At 38.4% G+C, this 26,679-nt stretch overlaps 1 protein-coding gene across 23 annotated transcripts in view; it reads right to left on the bottom strand.

Moving 5' to 3' along the window:
- Gphn (gephyrin) overlaps nt 1-26,679 on the bottom strand; it is a 433,952-nt gene that overhangs the window by 79,647 nt on the left and 327,626 nt on the right. For all 23 annotated transcript variants that reach the window (XM_051148057.1, XM_051147978.1, XM_051148006.1 and 20 more), the window contains 5 exons: nt 23,164-23,219; nt 21,478-21,597; nt 19,363-19,421; nt 17,626-17,779; nt 7,942-8,063 (listed from right to left, as the gene is read on the bottom strand). In XM_051148057.1, the coding sequence (XP_051004014.1) occupies nt 7,942-8,063; nt 17,626-17,779; nt 19,363-19,421; nt 21,478-21,597; nt 23,164-23,219 (511 nt within the window). The remainder of the gene's footprint in view (nt 1-7,941; nt 8,064-17,625; nt 17,780-19,362; nt 19,422-21,477; nt 21,598-23,163; nt 23,220-26,679) is intronic.

Genomic DNA, 26,679 nt, shown 5'->3' with positions numbered 1-26,679 from the left:
TCAGCTGGAGACCATGAGAGAAAACCAAAACCAGCCAAAATGCGGAGCTGTGGAGCCCCAGTCCCAAAGGATACATTTACACATCATTCCCACACTTGAAGCTCAGGGAATATTATAGAAGAGGTTGGCAGAAAAAATGTAATATTGCACTGTAAAAACTTGTTTCTAATTGTGGTATGGCTCAGTCTTTGATCCTAGAACTTTCTGTTTACTGTAAACAAGTACTTGTGATTTTGGCTCAGCCCTAGCACTCACCTTTATTCAAGAGCTAAAAAAGGCAACCCTAGGTCCAGAGGTGGAGCAAGCAACCAGCTGACAGGGACTATAGAGCGAGGAGGGACACTGAGAGAAGGGTATTTAAGACAGCAAGGAGAAGAAAAGGGCCTTTTGGCTGGTCCTTTTGGGATTATCGGCTGAGTAGGAAGATCAGCTGGGTGTTTTCTCTGCCTCTCTAGCTAGTAGGTTTTCATCCCAGCATCTGGCTTCTGACACTTTATTGGAAAATTGAACAATTGGGATCTTTCTGTTTTAAAAACAACCCTGTAAGAGCCAGACCATCAGGGATTTTGCTGTGAGATCGTGTCTCCTAGTAATATCAGAAGCCACACCCATCAAGTCTCTCCAACATGACTGCCCATGTTGCTGTGAGCTGAACAAGGATGGCACAAAGGAACATGCCAAAGTGGATGGGGAAAAGTTCACAGGGCCTCAACTCTACACAAGGAACTGTAGGCAACTGCATAAAGCTGTGAGTGGGAGTGGTGTTCTTCCCCAGGGAAGAGCAGACTAATTAGTTGTTGATTGCCAAGCAGTTAGCCCTAAGCACAAATGTACAAGTAACATTGTATGGACCAAACAGGCAATGTGTGTGTGTGTGTGTGTGTGTGTGTGTGTGTGTGTGTGTATGTGTATGCATGCAATAACTGTTAAGGGGAAAAAAAAGTCATGAATTTGTAGGAGAGCAGAGAGGAGGAAGATGGACAGGGTTGGAAGGTGGAAAAGGAACAGAGAAATGTAATTATAATTGTTTGGTTGGCATCTCTGGTTGCCCTGGCTTAAGGGTTCAGAAAGGCAACTGTAGAGAAATCTCTAGAGAAATCTCCCATTAAGAATGAGAAGATTATCTTTTAAATAAATACATGTTGGTTAAAGTGTGAAGAATTCTTTGTTAGTGAAGAGAAAAATAAAGAGTCTCCAATAAATGATAAAAAAAAAGTCGATTCAAAATACAAAACTGTATTTTGAGCAGAAAAGAGTCATTTCATAACAAGTAGGTAGTTTGTAAAGAAGAACCAATTAAACTGAAATCTAAACTCTCTTGCTGATTAGAAAAGCCCCACTGTAAGAACATTAGGGAAGCAATAAGAAAATAGACATGTTTGGTTCACAAATTGAAAGCTGGAAGGTGCTGGGCTTTGGCCAAGTAATCACTGTACTATTAAGTCTATCTTGATAATTTCTGTAAAATGTGCCAGTTTTATAAGAGCCCAATTTGCTATCTCACTACTTGCTACTCTTCCACTTCGTGCTTAATGTGCAGAGGGAGCTTTACAAATGGGCAGCGGACAGCTGAAATCCAAACACTGGTCTAAGAGGAGCCAAGCAGCCCAACTTGGCTGGGATTTGAGTAGGGCAGACCTCCATGATGCCTTTTTTTCCCCACAAGGGGGAACATTTTACTTATTTTAAGTCTAGAGATGCCGCAGAACCTCTACAAGAAGAACAAGTACCCTTAACCACCGAGCCAACTGTCCAGCCCTGAACTTTATTAAAAAGTTTTTTTCTGGAGTAGAATCTGTGCATTTGAGCCACATTTACTGCTTATTATATTTAAGAGGTAAATGTATAAGGGTGTCTTTTTAGGCCTTAGTGAGTAGCTTGAAGGTACTTTGTAAAAGTGTTCTAGATAGTTATACGCAGAAGTTTCTAGATTGCATGCAAAGTGAAAATAGTGCAAGTGTCCAGTCCAAAAGATGTGCCTTTACCAATTGCTGTGTACATAGTGACTACCAACACATACTTTGTCCTATTATTTTGTTGGGAAAGTACACACATTGACTCAATATAATAAATTCTTTACCTACTATGTTTAGGCTATATACGATAGCAACTTTTTGAGGAAACTAGAAAGGAAATACAAAAGTTGAAACTCATATCTGCCCAAATGACCACTATTTTAACTAATTGCTGGCCACAACTCTGTATTATCTGGCATGGATGACACTTAGTAACTTATGCTGCATAACAGGACAAACAGGCTTATTGGTTACCGAATCAGCCATGGGGAAAAAACAAAAGAAAACTAAAACATGTCTAAGCTTGACCTGTTTTATACTCAGGAAGGGAAGGCACGATTCAGGAGCCAGTGATGTTAGGAATGAGGGCTGAAAGCCAAGGGAGAGATACAGGAGCCTTGTATTAGTGAGCATAGGAAGAAGAGCTTCAAGAGCCAAGAGAGCATAAATTACAAGTGGAGGATATGGGGAAATGGTGGGACATGAAACTGATAGATAGGCCTAACGGCTGTGGCTCCCTCTCCTGTCACATGGTTTCTCTATGTAGCCCTGGCTGTCCTAGAACTCACTCTTTACAGCAAACTCAGAGATCCCACAGTTTCTGCTCCCTAAGTGGTGGGATTAAAGGCATGCGCCACCATCACCCAGCTAAACATACTATTTCAATAAAGTGTTGTTCAAATGAAGATGAAGTAACACTAATAACATTGGTACTACTCAATGCTCTGCAACAGCCCTTAACCTTTCTCCTGGTTTCCTTTTTAATTCTGTTTTTGAAATCTGAGATTAACAGCTGGAATATGTGGAAGTATTTTTATTATGAGGCTATAACTCCTCAGTGTTATGATATACACCTCTCTTACCTTTGTATCTTCAATAGTAGTTTACTTAAAACTCACTGCATTGCTGCTACTTTCTGTGACCCATAGATCAGCAGCTTGGCTTTGTTAGTGTTAGGTCCAAATGAAATACCACTCCCACAAATTCCCTCCATGAAAGGAGCCATTTCCTTCTTACTATCTGAAGGGCCAAAAGGCTATCTGTGGTGCTTATTAGCACACCAAAGCATATGGCAGCCTCTAGGCTCCCTCAGTATATCACAAGTACCTAGCTTTTCTTACTACCTCCTTTATGCTAAACTTTTCCATATTAGCAGCCCAGCTTCCAGCTTCTCACTCTTACAACTCTGCTATTTCAGTTATGCTGTCTCTCCTCCCTGCTTCATCTTTCGCTCTTAGTCCACTCTCTTGGCCTCCGTCTTGGTTGTTTCTTTCTCTTCCTCTCTTGCCACCTCCCCTCATCCTCCATGGCCAAGACTGGTCTGTTGGTCACAGGGAGTCTACTACCTTCTCTCCCTGCTCAGGACACTTCCAGATGCCTCTGGCTATGCTCTCCCTCATATCAATAATAAAAACTTTGCCCTCAACCATTCCTTGGAGCAGTCACGCCATCACTTTATACAGTTAGAAAGGTTAAGTTTTAGCCCACTCCAGCTGATTCATTAAGACCGGGTAGCTTACATCCATTTACAGTCTCCCTCAGTCATTAGCCCATCTGATACAATAGAGCCAAGTTATTTTTCTAAAATAATGACTTATATTACGTTTGCTTAAAAAAAAAAGCTTCAAATTTAACTGATTTGGGCAATTTTACCTCAAACATTTGCCAAATGCTTGTGTATTCTTTCTACCCCAACCTTTTGTTCTAATCAGTCTGGCCTGTAATTGCAAAATTTAGGTTTACTATTTGGATTTACACTGAATAGCTCTGTCTAACATGACTCCGTTTTGTCAGCAGGCACCATATTAAGCCTGTCCCTAAGTTCACTTCTGTTGCTGGAAAACCCACGAACTGTTCCAGGAAAAGAACCACCCTAGGCCTGAACCAACCAGGGTACATTGGTCAAGAACCTAACATCCCCAGATGTTAAGCATTTCAAGGTCAGCCTCGACCAATCCCCTAGCACCAACCTAACCTTACTAAATGTCAACCAATCCTGCAACTGCCAAACTAGAAACCACTGTTTCTTGCTGTAATCCTCCTAACAATGGCTCAGGGCTCTGGCTAATTATCCGTTGCTTCTGTAAGGTTCAAGGGCCCTTGGGCTTGAGTTTGAGTAAAGACTCCTTGCTTTGCATACAGCTTTGGACTCCTGGTGGTCTTTGGGGAATCTAGTGATCTGGGGATAACAACACATCATATCTTCCTAACGAATCCTTCAAATTCTTGTACTTTATGAAACTTGTTCTGACTAAGCTTAGAGTTGCTACAGGTCTTCTGACATATTTTTGTCACATATCTTCACAATCAAAGTAAAGAGTTCTGCATTACTAATTTCAAGAAATTTGGATTCCATTTCTGCCTCTGTACTAACTAGCTTTATGTTAGATAAATTCCTTAACATCTCTGAGTTTCAAAATTAGACTTTAAGAAAAAAAAAAAAAAAAAAAAGACAAACCTAGACCCTAGAAACTCCAAAACTCTAATGTGTTCCATACAGTGTGGGGGAAATATAGGGAATATACTTTATTGTAGATTTAATATTTCTAAGTAAACACTTAAAAATAGTTACCTCTCAGATATTTGAAGTCTTCTTCTTATAATTTTCACTGAATTATTAACTCACCATATTTTTTTTTTTTAACAAAAGGAACACAAGACAAAGGGAAACTTTATAGGCTGCAGAAATGACTCCACAGTTAAGAGCACTGGGTGCTTTTCCAGGATTCAGGTTTGGCTCCTAGTACCCATATGGCAGTTCACAACTGTCTGTAAGCCCAGTCCTAAGGGCTCTGATGATCTCCTTGGCTTTCACAGCCCTAGGTACACATGTTATATAGACATACATGAAGGTAAAACACCCATACAGAAATAAATAGATAAATAAATAAAAATAGCAAACTTTAGCTCAATTCAATTTAAACGGTTACAAGAACTTACTCTTCTACAGTTTATATTGACTGAAAAAATCGTGGTGAATGGCAAGAACAAAGCTGTAGGGCACCGTCATACAGACCCTCAAAGCCACACTCAAGCCCTTCTAGATGACAAGAACACAAGGACTACATTCTACCCTTATCTGGTATAGCTTAGCATGGCTCTGTGCTTGAGAACATTCCTGAGCTGTTTCTCACCCAGGGTTGCTCCCATGACTACTTTCCTTACTGAGCTTCTCACAGAGGCTTCTGTATAACAATATTTGCTTTCATTAGAAAAGGGAATACACAGCAAAAAGAATGAAGAGGCAACCTACACAGAATATCAATAGCTGTACAGTGATGTACCTTGTTTCCCTTGTTAAATGCCCAGTGCAGATTTCCATTAGAATAGCAGTAAATTCTTTCCTCCCACAGTCCACCTCTGAGTTCTAAACCATTTATTCTGGGCTTCTTTAACACAGCACTCTAAGACTGAAAAAGTCTATATTAGCAACACTCCCTTACACAACAACCTTGTTCTCAGTTCCATATAAGGTATTACTACCAAATAAGAGGATATACACTAGAAAGTGGCACATTTCTTTGAATCACCTATACTGGTTTTATAGTTTGGTGTTCTTTATGCTGTTTTCAAAGTACGCTTTGAGATTAAATTTAAAAGTAACATTGCAACATCATTAGGAAATGCCTATCATAAACTCATTAATGACTTTACACAATTAAACATCAGTGTTAGGTCACAGACCCTCTAGCTGTCGTCCCCCTCCCACCTCAGTCTACCCCCTCAGCTCTCTGCGCAGAGAGCTGATAAAGCATGCTGTGTTCTTGTGGTCTTCTTGTAGCTGGAAACAACCTTGAATTATAACTTTGCTTTCAATGCCTTGTGACTTCTGGAATGTAGGCTAGGTTACCATGAAATGGAACACTATCCTCCCACCCTGAAAATTCCCTTTGTTCTTGGTATCTGAAGAAATGAAAGGTCTGTGTCCTTTGAGTCCCCTCTCATGGCTGCCTGTTTATGGCCTTGATGCTATCTCTCCTAATTGCTCTCCCACTTCAGGATCTCATTAGACATGAGCCTGTAAGTCTCTTAACAAAGGACAATTCATTCCCTTTCTACAAGTCTAGTTTTGAAAAAGTTATATCTTAGTACAAGATAATGTCAGTAATATAGTATATTAAGTACATAAGTACCAGAGGAGGAAGAGGAGGAAGAGAAGGAAGAGGAGGAAAGAAGAGGAAAACCAAAACCAAATCAAACGAAACCAACCAACCAACGAACAACAAAACACTAAACTAAAGCTGGCTGCTGTGACTCAGACACATGGGAATTGGACATCTACACATATAACCACAAGAAAAACAGCAAGCCAAACCAACATGGGAAGTGTAACAATAAAAGTGAGAATGGATAGATTATGAGTCAGAATAGTGCTGTTTAGGGGTAAAATGTGTAATAGTAATAATTAAAGGGATCCTTTACATGTCTTTAATAATTCATTGATGCACTTGAAGGCACATTGCTTAGTGCTAAGACTGAATCTGCTGAGCTTGTTTCTTAGTTTTAGGCCTGCTCACTTTATCTCTGTGCTTTTAAAACTCTTAAGTCCTTCTATCCCCCCCTTCCACTCTTGCATGAGATTCTCCCTGCCCTTTGCCCAGGAGGGGGCTATAGTTGGGATGTAAAGTGGATAAAAATTTAAAAGTAAATTTAAGTTTAAAAACCCTTTTAAATCCATCGTAGTCTTCTCACAAGTTGTTTCCTGTGTTCTTTAAAGTTATATCTATGTCAATATTGGTTTTAGGTGCTTAAAAATTATATTAAAGGGCAGATTATTGCTTAGGCCCAAATTCTAAAAACTTGGTACTTTTCTCCTGTTGAGAAGCCGTTCCCACTCCTTTCCTAGGAGGTGGGTCTCAGATGACTTGCATACTGGCGATCAACTATAGACTTCTTTAAACAGGCGAACCATAAATAGTAAGGATCTTTAAAAGGAATGAAGCTTAAAGACATGCCAAACCACCTCAGGAAAGAAGAAGTTTAAAAAGTCGATGTCCAAGATTTAGAGTGTGCCCACTTCCCATCTAGGATGGGTTGATGGCAAAACTACTAGAACATACCTTGTGAAGTGAGGGCAGAGCCTCTTCAAAAGCACTCAGCTTAAAGAAAGGATCAATGCATAATAAGCTTTCTCCAGTGACAGGGTAGACAGTGATATGGGTGACAGATACATGGTGTCCTTCACTCCAGTGGATCTAGTCTTATCTTTATCAGGTTGATGTTTAATTAGTCTACAAGTACAGACACTTCTAGAGAACAGGAAATCGAGCCTTGTGGAAAGGGCTGAGTAGCAGTGTTGCTTAGCAGTGGGATACTCAGAAAACAGGGACTCTTTTGTTTTAAGGATGAAACACATCACTGGAAACTGACAGAGACATTTGGGGAATCTACTGAAGATCTGAATTGATTGGTAGGTAGGAGCAATGTGCTCTTATATATGGGTGGGTATAATTACTGCACCTCCTTTGCACTTATATAGGTGAAGCTGGAAGAAATTTGGGTCACACAAGGATACAAAACTAATATACAAGCTCATGGAAAACAGCTGTGCTTAAATGTCAAAGAAGCAGGCAATACTAGTTTTGACAGTTTCTCTTAGGCTTTGCATCTGTGGTTCCAATACCTTTCTTGAAATAAAAGTTTGAGCAGTAATGACACCATCACCTTCATTTCCACCAAGAAAATGCCAATTACACGAAAAAGGATTCTCAAACACACCACAGCAAAGTAAAATATTTCTTCTCTTGTAATACCCATTCTAGGAAACTACTCCTAAAGTTCATATGTACCTTAGGCTTCTGAGGAACACGAGCAATGAGAATCACGTTGTTCAATCTGTCTATTTAGCACCAACTCCACCTACCCCACTAATCTAAACATTCATATTTCAGAATAACTATTTTTCAAAACAAAATGCTATACTTACTTGTCTCCCACAATTCCCAGGTTGATTGTGGGGTAACCATGTTCCTGAATTGTTGCTAGAAGTGTTGACCGATTGCTGTCTCGAATCTTTCCTGGTAAGAGGTCATCTTCAGGATTTAGCAGCTAAAAGCCAAAAAGAACCATCACTATTTTCTTAGGTAATGTTGTCTGTTATTATGGAAGAAATTAGGTGTGAATAAGTTTCGCATCTGGGCATGTAAAAGAATGTTCAAAGGATCTTTGAATAAACATTGTAAAGAAAACGGTAACTGAACAGTGGGCCAAATTCCACTAGCTTTGGACATAATTTGGCAATAGTGTCAAGGAGAAACTAGGCTTTCCTAGAAACTGATTAATATAAAGCTATATTTGGTCTGGCAATACGATCTTCCAATTCACCTTAAAATATTTTGTAATATGAATGGGTGTTCTGCATGAATGTCTGTGCAACACTTGTGTTTGTGGTGCCCACTGAGGCCAAAAGATAACACTGGATTCCCTGGAACTGGACTTAAAAGGTGTTTGTGAGCTGCTGTGTGGGTGCTGGGAGTCAAACCTGAGTCTTTAGGAAGAGCAGCCAGTGTTCTTATCCACTGAGTCATCTCTACAGCCCTCTTCTAAGTTATCTGACAAGAATATCTGATACACTCAAGTATGAAGAGAAAAACATTTTGCTTTTTTTTTTCTTTCAAGGTTTCTGGTCTGTTTTCTGAAGTGGAATCAACAGTCTTAAAGAAAAACTTTGAAAGAAACAGATATTTTGTATCTGAGACATAAACTGAAACAAGGAATATTTAGCTACATACATCCACAATTCTATACTTCTGAGTTAATATCTACCAGTAGTGTCCATGAAAAAAAAAAAACAGAATAAAACTTACTTTGTATTAGCATGTTTCAATAAGGAGTCAGCTTTGGATTCATACTAAATGCAAATTACCCAAACTCTTGGCCTTAATTTTCTTTTTTTTTAAACACATTTTTATTGAAAAATAAAATAATTCATATTACATCTCATTTTCTATCCCATCCCATGCATCCTCCCATTCCTCCCTCCCTCCTACTTTCACCCCAACCCCCCTTCCCTCTGACTGTGACCAAGGGGAACCTCCTCCCTATGAATATGATGCTAGGGTATCAAGTCTCTTCTTGGTAGTCTGATATCCTTCCTCTCAGTGCCATTGGGCCTCCCCAACAAAGGGACATGGCCAAATATGGGGCACCAGAGATCGTGTGAAAGTCAGTCCCCAGTCTCCACTTAACGGTGGAGAATGTTCTGTCCCTTGGCTAGATCTGAGTAGGGGTTTGATGATGACTGCACGTACTGTCCTTGGTTGGTGCCTTAGATCAAGCAGAACCCCTGGGCTCAGATCCACCCATAATAATGTTCCTCTTGTAGGTTTCTAGGACCCTCTGGATCCACCTACTTCCCTATCCCCTATATTTTTCTCACCTAGAGTCTCAATAGGATGTTCTCCCCTCTATCCAACTTTCATGGTAGGTGAAGACTTTCATGGGACCTGTCCCTTGGGCTAGTGTCCAGTTATAAGTGAGTATATACCATTTGAGTCTTTCTGCTTCTGGGTTAGCTCACTCACTATGATCATTTCTAGTTCAATCCATTTGTCCACAAATTTTGGGAATTCCTTGTTTTTTATAGCTGAGTAGTTTTCCATAGTGTATATGTACCACAGTTTCTTTATCCATTCTTCTACTGATGGACACTTAGGCTGTTTCCATGTTCTGGCTATTATGAATAAGGCTGCCATGAACATGGTTGAGGAAATTTTCTTGTTGTGTGCTGGAGCATCTTCTGGGTATATTCCAAGGAGTGGAATAGCTGGGTCTTGAGGAAGCCCTATTCCCAGTTTTCTGATACAGCGCCAGATAGATTTCCAAAGTGGTTGTACTAGTTTGCATTCCCACCAGCAATGAAGGAGTGTTCCTCTTTCTCCACATCCTTGCCAGCATGTGGTGTCACTTGAATGTTTGATTTTAGCCATTCTGATGGGTGTAAAATGGAATCTCAGAGTTGTTTTGATTTGCATTTCTCTGATGACTAGAGATGTTGAGCATTTCTTTAAGTGTTTCTCAGCCATTTGATATTCCTCTATAGAGAATTCTCTGTTTAATTCTGAGCCCCATTTCTCAATTGGGTTATTTGGTTTGGTGGTGTTTAATTTCTTGAGTTCTTTATAAAGTTTGGATATTAGACCTTTGTCAGATGAAGGGTTGGTGAAAGATCTTTTCCCAGTCTGTAGGCGGTCGCTTTGTTCTTTTGACAGTGTCTCCTGCCTTACAGAAGCTTCTCAGCCTCATGAGGTCCCATTTATTAATTGTTGACCTTAGCCTTAATTTTCTTATTTATAAAATTACTTTATTTTATAATGAAGTAGTTTACAAGCTACTCTCTAAAGTACTTGTCAGAATTGAAGTAACAGTTTATGCAGATAAATGTGATTTATTATATTATTGATTATATATCACTAATATCAATATATTACTGATATTATATTACATCATTACTATATAGTATAAATAATAATATTAATATTATCAATAAATGTGATTATCTTTTCTCATAATAAGAGTATCTACCCTCCCTTTGGTTTTTATATTGTTAGCTCTAGGGCCTAGTTTACACCATACTTGTTTACAGTGTGAACACAGTCTGTTATGACTACAAAATACTTAAGAAAAAGGCCCCTTAACCCACTGTATAGTGGTTATATAAAAGATTAAGTGTAAGTTATATTTTCAGTGCCAGCAAGATGACTCTTACTGAGTAAAGATGTTTGCCCACATCTGACATCCTGAATTTGATCCTTGAAACTCACTTATAGGGAGAGGACAGAAAGGACTACACAAGTTGTACTTTTACTTTCAGAGATACACTATGGCATGCATGTATCTCAACTTTCACAACAATAATAAATAAAGTTAGAGAGAGGGAGGGAGGGAGGGGGAGGAGAAAAGAGATGGGGAGGGGGAGAGGGGGGAGAGAGAGAGGGGGATGGAGGGAGGGAGGGAGGGAGGGAGAGAGAGAGAGAGAGAGAGAGTGTTTTTCAGTTTAAGAAATATTAGAAAGTTAAGGTTTCAAGGTGCTGAGGGTTAAGCGCAGAGACCCGTGTGCTATAGTGCTGAGCTGCAACCACAGAGCCCAATCACTACTTGGCAGTAGGCTGAGAATGAGACAGACAGCAAGCCTACCATCTGAGATACATTGTCCGTTGATATGGGGAACACCCAGGGCAGTAACCACAGTCTCCTCCTAGTCTTCTTTCTGATTCATTAGTGCTATTATGCAGCCAGAGATTTGGCTTTCTGTTAAGAAGTAATGGCTTTCAAACTATCTCCTTACAAAGAGGCTGGAAAACAACACTCTGCCCCTCTGTGTCACCTAGAAGTCTTCCCTTAAACTCGGTATTGATTCATCTTTATCATATGCTATAGTACATTGTAACCCACTTCTAAATTTACTCACCGGTAATGACTTGAAAACTGCTATAGTGGTGGTGTTAATATAGATGAATATTTTGATCTCAACTAGCAAAAGTTTTGGACTCATAATTATACAAAGGCCATGGCCTGCAGCTCTTTAACTCTGTTGGTTAGACAAACTGTGTTAGAATGAAAACTGTGCGATGATGATGATGATTGGTATCATAGTGTTTTCTTTGCCTCTCTGTCATGTTTTTGCAAACAGTTCCAGAAATAGGAGAATAGTTTGAGATAACTGGAGAACTAGTACTTTGTAAAATTGACATAATGAAATAAAAGCTGGTCAAGCAAGGGTTACAGTTCTTTTCAAGTATTTTCAAAGAAGCATACAGAATTAAATGGAAGGTTAAACATATGAGAACCAATCCACAGCTGTCCTCTTTACAACTTATTCCTATTTTCTGTTATATTTCCAGCTATGTCGGGAATGGTGCTTAAAACTTACTACAATTGAAGGGAGGTGGCAGCAACTGGGATATAAAGTTAATAAATAAATAAATTAATAAAAACTTATTAGAATTAAATTTAAAAAGGAAAAAATACAAAGTAAAACAAAAATATATCTCACCATATCCGAAGCTTGTTGTTTTCCTATACACCATTTAAAATTCCCAATTCTTGCTTTTGGGATTGTCAATGATGCTCCTAACGTCTTAGCTTTTCAATAATCAATTTTTGGATACTGATTTTTCCCTTTGTAGTCTACTCTCTTCCCAAATACCTCAATGATTAAAACCTATTCCTCCCCCCTCCCTCCCTCCCTTCCTGTCTGAGATGGGTCTCACTGTGTGGAGCAGCTGGGAACTCCCTATGGACCAGGCAGTTCTCAAACCACAGAGACCCTTCTGCTTCTCAAGTGCTGGGATTAAAGGTATATGTCACCATCCCTGGATATATTCCACTTTATCTCCTCGTGTTCATTCAATCTATTACAAATATCTCCACAGCTGTAGCTCAAGTCCCCAGTTCTAGACATTCAGTGTATTACATCTGAGTTTTGTTATGTTTTACACGTGGGTACCTTGCCAATAAACTATTTCCTTCTGAGGAATGAAACATGAACTTGCACTACTGTGTTACTGCCCGTGTGATAGTTAAACTGTACCAAACCGCACGTGTAACTCAAAGTTCTCAGAAGTGATATTGCTTTTAGTACAAACTTATTTAGATCTCAGTATTCTGACCTAGATCATGGACAAATTTACTTAACTGTAGCTCCAAGCAGGTTACAAAGCTGAGAAAGATTGTTCCAGCAAGTCACCTGCTTTATAAATTCTTACCAGTCTCCTCTTGGACTGTCCTCACTAAATCCCCTTAACAATGACCCAATAACCAACTCCAGTCCTCAAAATCAGGGATGTAACTGTTATAGCTCCTTCCTACTGAGATTTTGTAGTATGCTAGAGAGTTATGACATCTCAAAATATGCCACTTTGGTATAAAGGATATTTTTATTTGTAATCTGAAGGCAACTGAGAAGCACCAAGTCCAAGAGCTCTGTGACGGTGCACGCTGGTATTCCAGTGCTCGGGAGCGGAGGGCAGGATGAGTACGAGTTCATGGTCATCCTCAGCCACGTAGCGGTTAGCTACATGAGACTCTGTCTCAACTCCCATCTCCAAACACACATGAATCAATAAATGCAATAAGTTAAAAAGAAAGGATTTAGGCAAGAAGTCTTGTCACCAAGGTTCTCTTTTTGGCTATGCTGCACTTCACTGAATTCTCTTAGCCTTTTTCCTCAGGGGATATAGTGGGTTGAATGCTAAATGCCCCTCACAGCCTCATCTACACTGGGACATTTAGTTTCCAGGTTTCCACTCTAATTGCAACATGGGAATATACAACAGGGCTGGTGCTGGACACATTTCCACAGACAATGCTATCTACGGCTATTTTAGTGTTACTTTAACTTTTGTAATTTGACCCCATTTTTATTTGTGCATTTGTCACTATTTGCTTATTGACCACTTCCCGGTTAGAAGCGTTGCATTAGAACACTGTCTGGCACTAGTAGCACAGTAGGTGGGGAGAGGTGCTGGGAGTGGTGCACCCACAAAGAGACATTTTAAATTTTATTTAAGCATTTTGCACAGTGTATAATGTATGCTAAGCATACATCTTCTGCCAATAAACTGTTTTATCATTGACATAGTTTAAAATACCAGTGCATGGTGGTTAATAAAAAACAAACTGACATTTAGTCCATTTTATTATTGTTTTTAATTTTCTATAGACAGTGAATTTTCTAGTTCTGTTCCCATGGATATTTGCTTACAATTAAATGTCAGCTTGTTACTAGGCAACATTTCTTTTGTTGTTGTTATCTGTTTTGAGACAGGGTTACATGTAACTCAGGGTAGTCTCATCACTCCCATGGAAAAAGTGATTTCTGGTACCATGCATGTGGACTGAAAGATACCATACATACCTAGTGGGAAGTCATAAAATTAGCTTCTGAAGTATGGGGACACTTGTACTAGATATTTATTTCATAGGCTCTTGGAACCTGCCCAAGTCCACTACTAAAAAAATAATACTGTTTCCCACGTAGAACATGAAGTTTCTAGGCAAGGGTAGTTCCTACAGTTCTTAGTAGGAGTCTTATTTTCTCATACCTGAGATGTCACTTGGAGAATAACAGTGTAGCTATAGAAGGTCATGAGGTTTGCTCAGAGGATTGTTCTATTGAGTAAGAAAGTTATGAAGGTCTGACGGTGCCCTGTTTGACGCTGTTTTCTGTTTAATATATTTTTAAGAAAACTGGTTTAAGCTTTTTTTTTTTTTTTTTTTTTTTAATTTAAGAATGATTCTTACTGGCTGGCCTACAAATCATTTCATAGACTGGGCCATCCTGCAACTTGGTTCAGTTATCCTGCCTCTGCCTCCTAATGACTGGGATTACAGCATGTGCCAATACACACGGCCTTCATGTCCGTATCTTGCCAGTCTTAAACCCAGGGCTTCACATATGCAAGACAAATGCTCTACCACTTAGCAGTACCTCATCCCTGAAGAGTGAGTGTTTAAAAAGAATCCTCTGGTATGTATTCTAATATGTATTATATACTTGTGTGTGTGTATATCTATATATCTATATATATACACATGCACATATATATGTATATATATACTCACAGTGTAGGTGGTTAAGAATGTATACTTATAAACACTTAATAATACTGCCTAAATTTTAAACTGTACAATTTATTGAAATAAATATTTAAACCATATATTCTGAGACAGAGTTGATAACTCTATTTCCCTAGTTTTGTAAAGGTATCCTTATTCTTAATAAGGTTATAACTTCACAAAACATTTGGCAGGTTTTTAACAGATCTTTTGTGTGACATTCTTAAGTTTATTTTTATTTTATATGCATAAGTGTTTTGCCTGCATGTGTGTTGGTGAACCATGTACATGCAGTACCTGTGGAGGCCAGGAGAGGGCATCAGATCTCCTGGAACTGGAGTCATAGATAGTTGTGAGCTACTGTGTGGTTGCTGGGACTCAAACCTGGGCCTTCTGGAAGAGGTCTTAATTGTGGCAATCTCTCCAGTCCCTGTATGATATTCTTTAGGTTGACTAAACAGGTGTCCTGCTTGTCTCTGTTTGGCTGCATTCACATGGTATCACAGTAGACTTGCTATCACATTAGACTCAAGAGAAATGCAAATTTAAATGGTTATGAGAGTCCATCTCATCCCAGTCTGAATGATCCCATTAAGAAAACAAATACTAACAACTTCTGGCAAGGATGTAGGGAAAGAGCAACTTTATTCACTGTTTCTGGCATGGGAACTGGTGATGCCACCTTGGAAGTCAGTAAGTAGGATCCACCCCCCCCTGCAAAAAAAAGAACAACTGAAAATAGAAGTCGATGATCCAGCTGTACCACCTTACCAGAAGTCAGAACACCACAGACATACTTGCACAGCCATTTTGTTGTTGTTGTTGCACTATTCACAATAGCTAAAAAATGGATACAACATACATGTCCACCAATGGACAAAGAAAATGTGGTACATAGACAAAATCAAAATTTTCAGACATAAACATGCTTATCTAGGCGACAGTAAGTAAGAGTAAAGGCCTATGAGAGTGGAAAGAGAAGCTTTAAGAGCAAAGGGTGAAACACAGTAGAAGGAGGAAGTAGAAAGGAGAAGAATACAGTGGGGAAAGAAGGCCCAAGGGGTTGTGCTAGGAGCTGCAGCAAGCATGGAATCAAATCAAACATAAAATGGATGGAAGCAGTACATGAGAGCCCATTCCTTTATAAGCAAATTAAAAAGTATCGTTATAAAAAAAGAAATCCTGATATTTGCAGGACAGGGGATAATTATGTTAAGCAAAATCAGCCAGATCTAGAAAGAAAAATACTGAATATTTCAATCATATATGGAGAATATATATACGCACACACACACACACATATATATATATATACATGTATATACTTACATGCATGCACACATGTTTGTGTGTGTGTCTGTGTGTATGGGTCATTAAGGTAGAAAGGGAACCATGAAAAAGGAGGAAAAGATCTGAAGTGGGGGTAAGGAGATGAAATAGATTTGACATGAAAGCAGAAGGCAGGGCTTTTAGGGAAGAGGAGGATGAGCAAAAGAGGGACCAATGACACAGGGAAGGACATGGGGAGGGGATGAACGAGGACCAAGTGTAGTGGTATATTATGAAAATGCCACAAAACACACCTCTCTGTATGTTAGCCTAAAAGTTACCTTAAAAAAGAGAAGTGGGCATCTATCAGCCATACCTCTCAGTGAAAATCAGAACCAGCATGTAAGGGAACTGGTGTATGACTGGGTGCATGATAGACTCGTCACAGTAACAGATAAGTGCAACTTCTTTCAGCCTCTAAAAATAAATGAACAGAAGATTTTTTCTTTTGTTCTGGTAGTTGTTATTGTTTCTAACATCTAAGGATCTCAAGCCTTCAGAAGAGATATATTTTGCTTTTTTTACCACTGATTTCTAGTATAGTGCTTGGCATATTGCAACATCTGTTGAACTAAATAAAATGCATAGTTGTAAAAGTAGTTAATTTTGAATATGGGTAGGGGAAGTAGCAATATAGAAAATATAAAATTTAGAGGCAAACATTTCTCTACTGCTAAACATGGTGCCAGTTAGACACAGGGTTATTAAAACCATCACTGATTTATCAGAATGAAAAGAATGTTTGTTTCAGCTCAGCTGATTGTTTTTATGGATGATTGGTGCATTTGTACATGAGAATATCTGGAATGCAGACTTAGCTTCCTATTAGAAAAACAAAAGATGCAATTCTGTTCTTTTGCTTTGACTAACAGAACTATAAGGATTATAAAGAAAACATTGAACAACTTCATTTTTTAAGACATCAATCAATCAATCAATAAATACAATACTATTGAAGGGTTACTTTCAGAACAAAGAGGATTTCTGTTTTTGTTTTTCTTTTAAAGTCTGGTTAATTTTTAAAAGCATAGTCCAAAGAAGTTGCTAAAAATCTTGGTTTATAGAATATTCATCCTTTCACATTCTCAGCATGACCACAGAGCTCCTAGACAACCTAGGCAAACAGTCAGTCAGGAAGGCTTTCAAGAGTTCCCAGAAAAGACTGATCATCATGTTCTTCCCCAGCCAGACCTGACAGGACATGTGGATAGACCACCACCAGAGATGCTTCAGCTGAGGCCCAAACAAACCCTCAAACCAAACAAAGATGAAAAGGATCATCAGACCTTGTTGATGACTAAGATGCACAAAGAACTTTAACAAGAAGACAGGCTAGCCACGATACCTATTTCATTCTCTTGCTTCCTACGATGGATGGGCCAGCATTTCAGCAACAAGGTAGCACAAATCATGCTTCAGCAGACTAAGTACTGGGTTGCTCAGTTTGCTATTTATAGCTTGTAGCTAACATTCTTTGTTTACTTGTATTAAGAGCGGGGAAATGACACTGGCTAAAAGAGTTCATTCTAAATATGGAAGGGAATAATTTTTTAACATATAGTTTCTGGTTTAACCTCATCCTTTGTACCTGAATTATACCAAGGCCAATTCATTATTTCTTTGTTAAGCATCATACTCTACAATGTTCCATTTAGGGCAGAAAACAGATGTCAGGAAGGGTTTTATAAGCTCCCTCCTTTATTTTATATGGCTATTTATTTACCTCATTTCCTGTTGACATTACGGCAACCACTGGAAACTTATTAACTTCCACTTCTGTGACACCTACAGTTGCAAGGAGACCAATCTCTGAAGGGCCCATATGGGTTCCTTTGGCCAAAACACACTCCCCTCTTTTAATGTCATGGCCGATGGGTCTGAAAGTTGAAGCAGAACCATGTTACAGCTAACATAAACATTTTCTCGAATCAGAGGGAAACTTTAGCATCAGAGAGAAGAGACAATCAGGGGAGAAAAAAAGGTCAGAAATGAGTAAAGAGCCAAATAATGAAGAGATTTTAAGAATTCTAAGTTTTAAAGTAATATCATTCTACAGAAGACAGACTAGGAATTATATCTATCATTGCTAAAAAGGAGTACGTTACATTTGAAGCTACTTTACATTTTCTTTTTATTTTACTATAGGTAAAATTACCAATTTCAAACTTTCTCTCATGAAAATATCTAGCAGCATTAACAAGACATCCCTAGCTGGTTGGCTTGGCCATAAGGGGAACGGTGTTAATAAGGTCAGCTAGAGACGATTTCCATGTAGACACCTTAGGTTGTTCCAGAGCTGAGGCCACTTTCCCTGGGTATACCATACTTTCCAGCGTATAAAACAACTTTTTAACCCTGAAAAATCCATGCCAAAGTCGGATGTCATCTTATATGCTGGGCACTTAACTGCAACTTGCTTTCCCTTGCTTCATATATCTAGTGCGCATAGTGGGGCATGCCTCTGGCCAATTCCTGCCCCTGTGGTGCCCCCCAGCCTATTCCCCACTCTGTCCAGGGACTATGAAGTAGGCGGAGCAAGCTGCACACATCTTCCTGTACCTCGAGGAGGAGAAGGTGAGTGTGGATTGGGTTTCCACCACAGTCTACCCATTCCACTCAAGAGGACTGCACATATGATGAGTGTGGAGCATGCCTTAAAGGGGCAGGGTAGGCTGCTGCTGTCTGCCTGCTGGCATTTAATAAAGTGCCAGGCTGTCTGTGCCCTGCCCACAAATAAACACATGCCCGAGTCTGCTGTGCACAGCATACGTTTGTTAGAGGGATAGCCTTCTATGGCGAGTATATTCCCAACTCTGTATTTCAACTGGAAAGTTGGGGTCGTCTTATTTGCTCAGTTATCTTATAGGCCAGGAAATACAGCATTTACCTTATCCTGCTGCCCTAAAACTGGGAGAATTACAGTTTTGTTAAAAAGGGAAGTTGGGCTAATTAGTATTGATGAAGTTGGGCAAATAAGTATTGGATAAACATCTTCTAGTGTAACCCAAATAATTCAATCTATGCATACTATTTATTGTAGGAGAGAGACATGATCCTTACCTGCAAGGAACAGCAGATTATTACATTATTAATACAGGTAGTTGAGGAAGGTGTACTATCATCTACTTGTATAAATACTTAATTATCTCTATTCCAATTTCTGAACAATCTAGGAGTTGAGACGGAGTAACTCTGGATTGGCTAGAGGCAGAATTAACTATGGATATATGTACTTATAACTTTACCTTTTTAATGTTGATTTTCATAATTTTATTCATCTTTACTATTTCCATTTAAAAGGCAGGATATAAAATTCAGGATATTCATTCTGCTTCTTGTTACAGCTTGAAGAAAACTGGCCAGTTGACATAGCTGTGGGCTTATAATGGCCATGTTCTCCTGAGTTCAAGATCAGGCAGGTACACAAGTGCATCTATACACTCCGTACATCGGAACTTACCGGATGTCTTGGCCTGGCCGAGCCTGCACCAGAATTCGCACTTCAAGTTCTTCAGTACCCTGTAATTACAGAAGGTCATGTAATCTCAAATAACATGATCGAATGGAATTTCTGATCAATAGTAATAAACTTCTCAGATACTTTATCATCAGATAGGCCCAGGATATATACAAAATAAAGCCATTTGCTAGCTCTTTGAAAAAAAATGTTATGACCTTTAAAGAGAACTCCTGAAAATTTAGGTTTGGTGCCAATAAATAACTAAATGCTTCCCCTAATTTTCATAGTTTAAAAACATATCAATTAAATTGTTGAATTATATCTTGTATATAGGATTCACAAATAATATATATTCATGATGTACATATATACTGACACACATGTAATAAATGAAGGTGCATGCCAACAGCTTTTCTTGTGGCTGCTGTGAATGGAGTTCACTAGCATGTCAATGTCCCCAAATTCCTGTAGAATTCTCAGCAAAGGACTTATAGCATGGCTGTATATTTCTGTAACCTCATGGTTACATCAATTTTACATTTATGGGCTGTGGACAAAATTGTGACACTGGAATTGTGTCTTGTCACCTTATAGTTTGAGAAAGTGTATGTTGTGTATTTCAATGCTTTGCAGGTTTCCCTGATGCCAATAAATCTCTCCTCAGGCAGTTTTAAGAGCAGGGAATACGATCTGCATGTCAAAAGTTGTATTTTATACATGAGGGAAGATGATTAGAAAGAAAATCTCCAGACCAAGAAAGATGGTCATCTCTTAGCATGGTTGTATTTTATTATTTACTTATTTTTAATCTCTGTTTCAGAATATAAGATTCCTAAAACTTCACAAAACAGGTATAATTATCAGTCTATAAAACTGTAAAAAAAAAATCCCTGTACCTTTCCTAATTTTATTCCTAGTCTGCTTTTTACAAAGGGATTTATTCTATGTGTAGGAAGGAGTGCTTTGCCTGCATGTTTGTATGTGTACTACATGTTGGCTTCCTGAAGTCAGGAAGCTCGGAAGAGAATGTTGGACGTCCTGGAACTAGACATACAACTGTGAGCCACCTCTTGTGTGCTGGAACTGAACTTGGGTCCTTTGCAAAAACAAGAAGTACTTTTAACCACTGATCCATCTCCAGCCTGTGCTGTGATTTTTTTTTCTCAATTTGATGTAAGCTTGGGTCATTTTGGGCAGGGAGGTGGGGAGGTCCTCAACTGAGAAAATTCTCCGTCTGTAGGCAAGCCTGTGAGGTGTTTTCTTGATTAATGATTGATATAGAAGGGTCCAGATTAGTTTGGGTGGTGCTGCCTTGGGCATGTGACGAAAGCAGGGTGAGCAAGCCATAGGAATGAATGCAGTAAGCAGCATTCCTCCACAGCCTCTGCCTCAGTTCCTGCCTTGAGTGCCTGCTCTGACACAGCAGGACTGTGATTTGTAGGCTGAAATAAACTCTTTCCTCTGCAAGTTGCTTCTGCATGGTGTTTATCATAGCCACAGAAACATAACCAAGACAAGACCTAGTAATCTGTTTTAATAATTGCTACTAGTTTCATTGAGAAAAATGGCCTATTTAGTTCCCATATGTGTCCTTTATTTGAGACAATGCAGAGGGAATTGACACAAATCCAACATTTCCAGGCTTCCTTATGTTGGTACAGCTTTTCTCGGAAAGAAATCCAGTGATGAAAGGGGCATTTGGTTCAACAATGTGCCCAAATGTTCTCTGTTAAAGGCCTTTATATTTAATTCTGACTCCAAGAACACCTTCACACTTTATCAGAAGTTTGTCTCAATGGAAAGAAGATATGCAAAGTGTTACTATTACTGTTCTTTTATTGTGTCGTAATTTCCTTGTTTGCTTGTGAAAATTCTCATGTTAAGCATGGTTCAAATTCTGCTGTGATAATAGTATAAAAGTCCCTCCAATGTCAAAAGATTTTCAATCTTTAAGGCAGTTTATTCATTGGCAGCCTACATATTACAATGTAAGAACCCCAAACCAAAAATAACAACATTAACAACGGCCCTCCGAAATCCCAGGTTAATGTTATAAACATTGTAGAAACTGAATATGATTTCTAATACTGCCACAGGGACCTGGTAGTAACATACATCATCTGATTCCCTGATGAGTTCAGTATCTTCAACTTGCACTACTGCATCAGCACCGCAGGGGATTGGAGCACCTGTTGTAACCCGCATCACTTGTCCTGGCATTACTGTCTGAGTTGGCTGGAAGTGTAAACATAAAAGACAGTTGGTTACTTAGTTGTTGCAAAAGAAAATCTTCAGGGGAAATATTATTTTTAAGAAACAAACAATGAAAAGCCTTATAGTGTCTTCACATAGGGCCAGTGTAGTAAAAGCTACCCATAAATAGCTGTATTCACACCAAAAAGTCTGTAACTTGATTTAAGTTGACTTTATTTGTACTTTATTATACTTTCTTAGAGTCTTGTTTTGAAGAACTGTCACTTACATTTGCTACTATTGCTTCTCAAATAATATGAATTGTACTAATAAAAGTGACTTGAGAATTTGTCGGAAAAAATTATAAGTCATAAGGGATTATGAATGGTACATATGAAAACCCATCCTTTTGGTAATTTGCCCGAATTCTGTTGTTTGACATCAATATTTAATGTGGCAATTCATTAAGTAAAGTATTTGGTCAAATAAAGGTGATCCAGAAAATCTATTTAAATTATTTTCCTTGAAAAATTTCCTAAAACATAGTATTTCATTTAATCAGTTAATACAAGTCTAAAATGTAACTTAAACAATTTAAAACACCCAAGTGCTTGTAACAATCTAGAGTAAACATGAAAGAGCATGTATCTGCCTGATCCATGTGATAGGTTTGAACAGGCTTCAAGAGGCACCTGTCAGATGTCATGATTTAGGACAGAATAGAAACAAGAATGCTTCCAATTACTCCTAAAGGAAAATCCTGAGACAACAGTAAAAATAGTCAAAAACATTTTAGCTTTGTTTATTTTATGTTTTGACTATGTGTATGTTCACCACAAGCAGTCCTGTTGCCCCCAAAGGCCAGAAGAGGGCAGCTGGTGCTCTGGAACTAGAACTACAGCTGGTTGCAAACCTCCCTGTGCTACAGGGAACTGAAGAACAAGTGCTCTTAATTTCTGAGCCACCTCTCTAGTCCTATATTATGTGCTTCTACACACACTCACACACACCCACACCCACACACACACCCCCCAAACTGTTTTTTCTAAGTTGTATGTGGTCTATGGCCATACCACCCTGAATGCACCCGATCTCGTCTAAGTTGTATGTGAAATAAAATAGCAATGAATAATTTTTAAAAAGCTATCAGTTTCGGTAAATCGCATCTTTTCTTCCTTGGCTTCTCAGGCACTTCTTTAAGTTATTAAAACAGACAGAGATTAAGGTAATATGTAGAAGTATGACGCCAACAGTAGTGGCTCTAGCCTCCTTATTTAAGCATCTAAGCATTGAGGTACATGCAGTTCTAGCTAGAAAACCAAAGTTTGTAGGAAAAAAGAATCAATCATTGGGCTGGAGAATACCTATGAGGCATATCTGCAGGGGATATAACAAAATTATTCATTATGCCACATAATGATAGATGTAGGTTCATTAAGCAATATTTTCTTTGTTGTTCATATGGGGACCTTTCTTTTATCTCTTTGATGGTCTTCTGAGCAATCTTTCTCTCAGAATTCTACAGTGCTGATATTGGAAGCTTAGAATTCGATGACCAAAGTCTGTAAAGCAGAAATATTCAGTGTCTTTCAGGCTCATGAATCTCACCTGTTCACCAGCTTGGGATTCCCCAATGATGAAACGATCTCCTGGACCATCAGCAGCTGTGAGATGGAAAAGAGCCAAGATTAAATATAAGCATGGTCTTAAAGCAAGAATCAAGAACCAAGCAAGCATCAGTAGAAGTGGGTTGATGGATTCGTGCCCTTTCATGTGATGCCATCACTTCCACACTTCATGCTTTCCTAACACGATGGTCATTTTGGCTTATCTTTTCAAATGACATGACCATATCCATGTACTTACAATAATAAACCCACATTCATGGATATATATTTTTGCATACCAAAACTTTTCCAATATTTTTGTAACTTTTTTGACTTCTTAACATTTTATTTTTATTTATTTAAAGGAAAATTAGAAAATCCATGCATCAGAAATAATGCTGGGCTTGACTTTGAGGTGCTTCTCTGACATCTACCTTCCACTTACTGGGATTATAGGCGATTGCTTAAAATTACTAAAAGCACTCTTTTATCATGTATGTGTATTTGTGTGTGCAAATGCAAGCACTGTGTGCCATGGTATACATGTGGGTGCCAAAGGGCAACCTTGCCTGCTCCGTTACTTAAGACAGGGTCTCTGTCATTTTCTGGGTGTATATGGTGGAGGAGCTGGTCCATGACCCTCTGATTTTTTCCTCCTACCTGCTGTAGAAGCTTTGAGATTATAGACACTCATGCCTAGTCCCTGGAGACTTGAGTTCAGGTCCTCAAGATTACTTGAGAAGCACAAACTCATCATGTTTTCAGCACAAGGTGTCATCACTGGAATTTCAATTTTCAATTTCTTTGTGTCTATCCTTTGATTTGATGCTTTATGATGAACTGTTTTATATTTTACTATTGAATTCTTTTTCTGGAATTATTTGAATAGTTTCTTTGAACACTGATGTTCAGTTAGAGGAGAAAATAATGTTGCAAACCATTAAAAAAACTAAAGGAAAAAAAAAAAGCTTTCTTGTTCAGTCTCATCCATTTCTTTCCAATACCTGATACATATAGTAAGGTAATAACTGAAAAAAAATTCCTAAAGAACACCGTGTTTTCCTGATATATATTACTTGGGTTTCAGATCAATACCACTGGCAATGCAAGGACTATCTAATGAGCTTTATGATCACTACTGTTATTTCCCTGTCATTTGATATAGCAAGGGGTTTGAGGCCTATATATGGAGATAACACCTTACATATGAGTATTTAATTATATTTACAATAACAGTGACAAATAAACAACATTTTCAATATTCTTTCCTTCCTTCTCTCCTTTTTGTCTATCCTTTATGGGAGCGCACTTTATATTACATGCTGGTCTGTCGTTCATCATGTAGCCCACACAGTTCTTGAAATTGTAGTGTTCCTGTCTCCACCTTCAGTGTGCTAGGATTAGTTATGTACACTCATGCACGGTTGTTTCTTTAAGTACAAGGCAATATATATATATATATATATATATATATATATATATATATATATATAATTTTTTTGGAGTGTGTTTGAGATAAGAGTTTCTCTCTGTGTAGTCCTGGCTGTCCTGGACTCCATTTGTAGATCATGCTGGCCTCAATCTCACAGAGACCTTCCAGCCTCTACCTCCTCGAGTGCTGGGGTGACAGGGGTGCACCACCAGGCCTGGCTCAGATTTTTTTCTAAAGGCTTAAATAAAATATTGTTTGTGTCACTTTTCTTTTAGTTAACTTTGATGTAGAGAGGGACAAAAATTAAGATAGACTCCCCTTTATTATTATATCTTGTATCTTGACCTTTATAAATATTATCTCAGTGAATAAATTCTTGGAGTTTTGTATTTTTGGGAAACCTGTATTAAACTAGAAAAGTTTTTCTGAAATGTTATCTTTATAATATCACTTTTATTGGGTAATTATAAAAAGCCTTTCAAACAATTTAAAATACAAAACCATTACTTCAAGAATCATAATAATTTTACAAATCTTGTTTAATACATTAAACAACTTATTTTTGCAGTATTGTAAAGCAATTACTTTTTATAGAAAATTAATGGCTCAATTATATCTTACAATTATGTATTGAAAAGTGTGAACAAGCTTCTGTATAATTTTAATTATTTGCATTTCTCTACTAGAAAAGTAATTATCAGCTTGTTTCCTCTTACAGCAATCTAGATTTCTAACTCTTCCCCTTGCGCTTTGTTTTCGGCTTCTTGCACAGGAGTGAATCAATATGGCGTGAAGCAGAAGAGAAGAACTAAATCTGAATCATGACTCTGCCTATTATTAGATTCAAGACTTCCAGCAAAGCTATTAACCTCTAAATAAAGTAAAAATAAAGATGACATATACATACCTTTTAAGGCTATTCACTCCTTTTATTCTTACAGTAAATTTCTACCAAGTATCTTCTATTTCCTAACTATAACATTAAGTGCTGAGGACAGTGTAGAGAGGAAAATGAGATTATTTCCATTCTAATGTTGTGCCAGACTGTTTCAATTTTTTTAAAACTCTTGATCCAAAATTTCAATGGGATATAATATCAACTTGTAAACATTCTTCTGATGGAAACAAATAGAAAATTTTCCCCATAGGTCAAGTGTAGTGGTGGTGGCTGCAATCCCAGGTGCAGCAGAGGCTGACGTGGCATGGCCACTTGTGCCTCAAAATTCAAGACCCGCCTAGGTAACATCGTAAGATAGCTATCTTAAAATTAAACACCCTTCCCCATAAAAACAGCGATAGAACATTTGCTTTGTATGTCTAAGGTCCTGCATTTAAGACCTAGCAAATCAACAGGTATGTATTTATCATGCACAACTACTCTTTTGTAAAAGCTGTTTTAAAAAACCTGTTTATACTTATTCATATGTACTGTTTACACTGTATGTGTGCATAACATTGGCTTAAGGTACATAACTTATCAATGCATTTCTTCCCCCGAATAAGTGTGGCCAAAAGTACCAAAGCCACTGATACAGCAGGAGGAGTAGATAATAACCAGATAATTACATTGATGAATATAAGAGCACAGATTAGAAAGCCCTCTTTAAAGATGTGTGTGTGTGTGTGTGTGTGTGTGTGTGTGTGTGTGTGTGAGATCACGCGTGCATGTGCAGGCTCTAGCCTACCTCACTGCTCTGTAGTAACACTCAAAGAAAGGTCAACGGAATAACGAGAGACTGGAAATCATCTGGAGTAACTTAGAGGCAAGCCTGGTACAGTGGCCCAGAGAAGTATTTGACAGAGTTCTGAAATGAGCAAGATCTTTTGTTAGCAAACAAAATGGATTTACTTGGGAGAGAATACATGCTCACTTGTGCTATAGTCCCCTTCTTTCCACCCGATAAATAGGTGTGCCAGCCAAGGAGGGCTTGCTAACCAATATGGGGGGTTCTCGGTATCAACAGAGGAGTCATTATTATTATTTTTATGACAATTTTTCCCAAACTTTGCTGTGAATCTAAAGCTTCTGAAGCAGTGCATCTGTAGGACAGTACTGGCCTGCTGGTCTGGGGATGCTCATTTTGA

This window comes from Acomys russatus, chromosome 1, assembly GCF_903995435.1.
Source record: "Acomys russatus chromosome 1, mAcoRus1.1, whole genome shotgun sequence".
NCBI lineage: Eukaryota > Metazoa > Chordata > Mammalia > Rodentia > Muridae > Acomys > Acomys russatus.
Note: the sequence above shows the minus strand (reverse complement) of the source record. Positions and strands in the feature narration are given on the sequence as shown.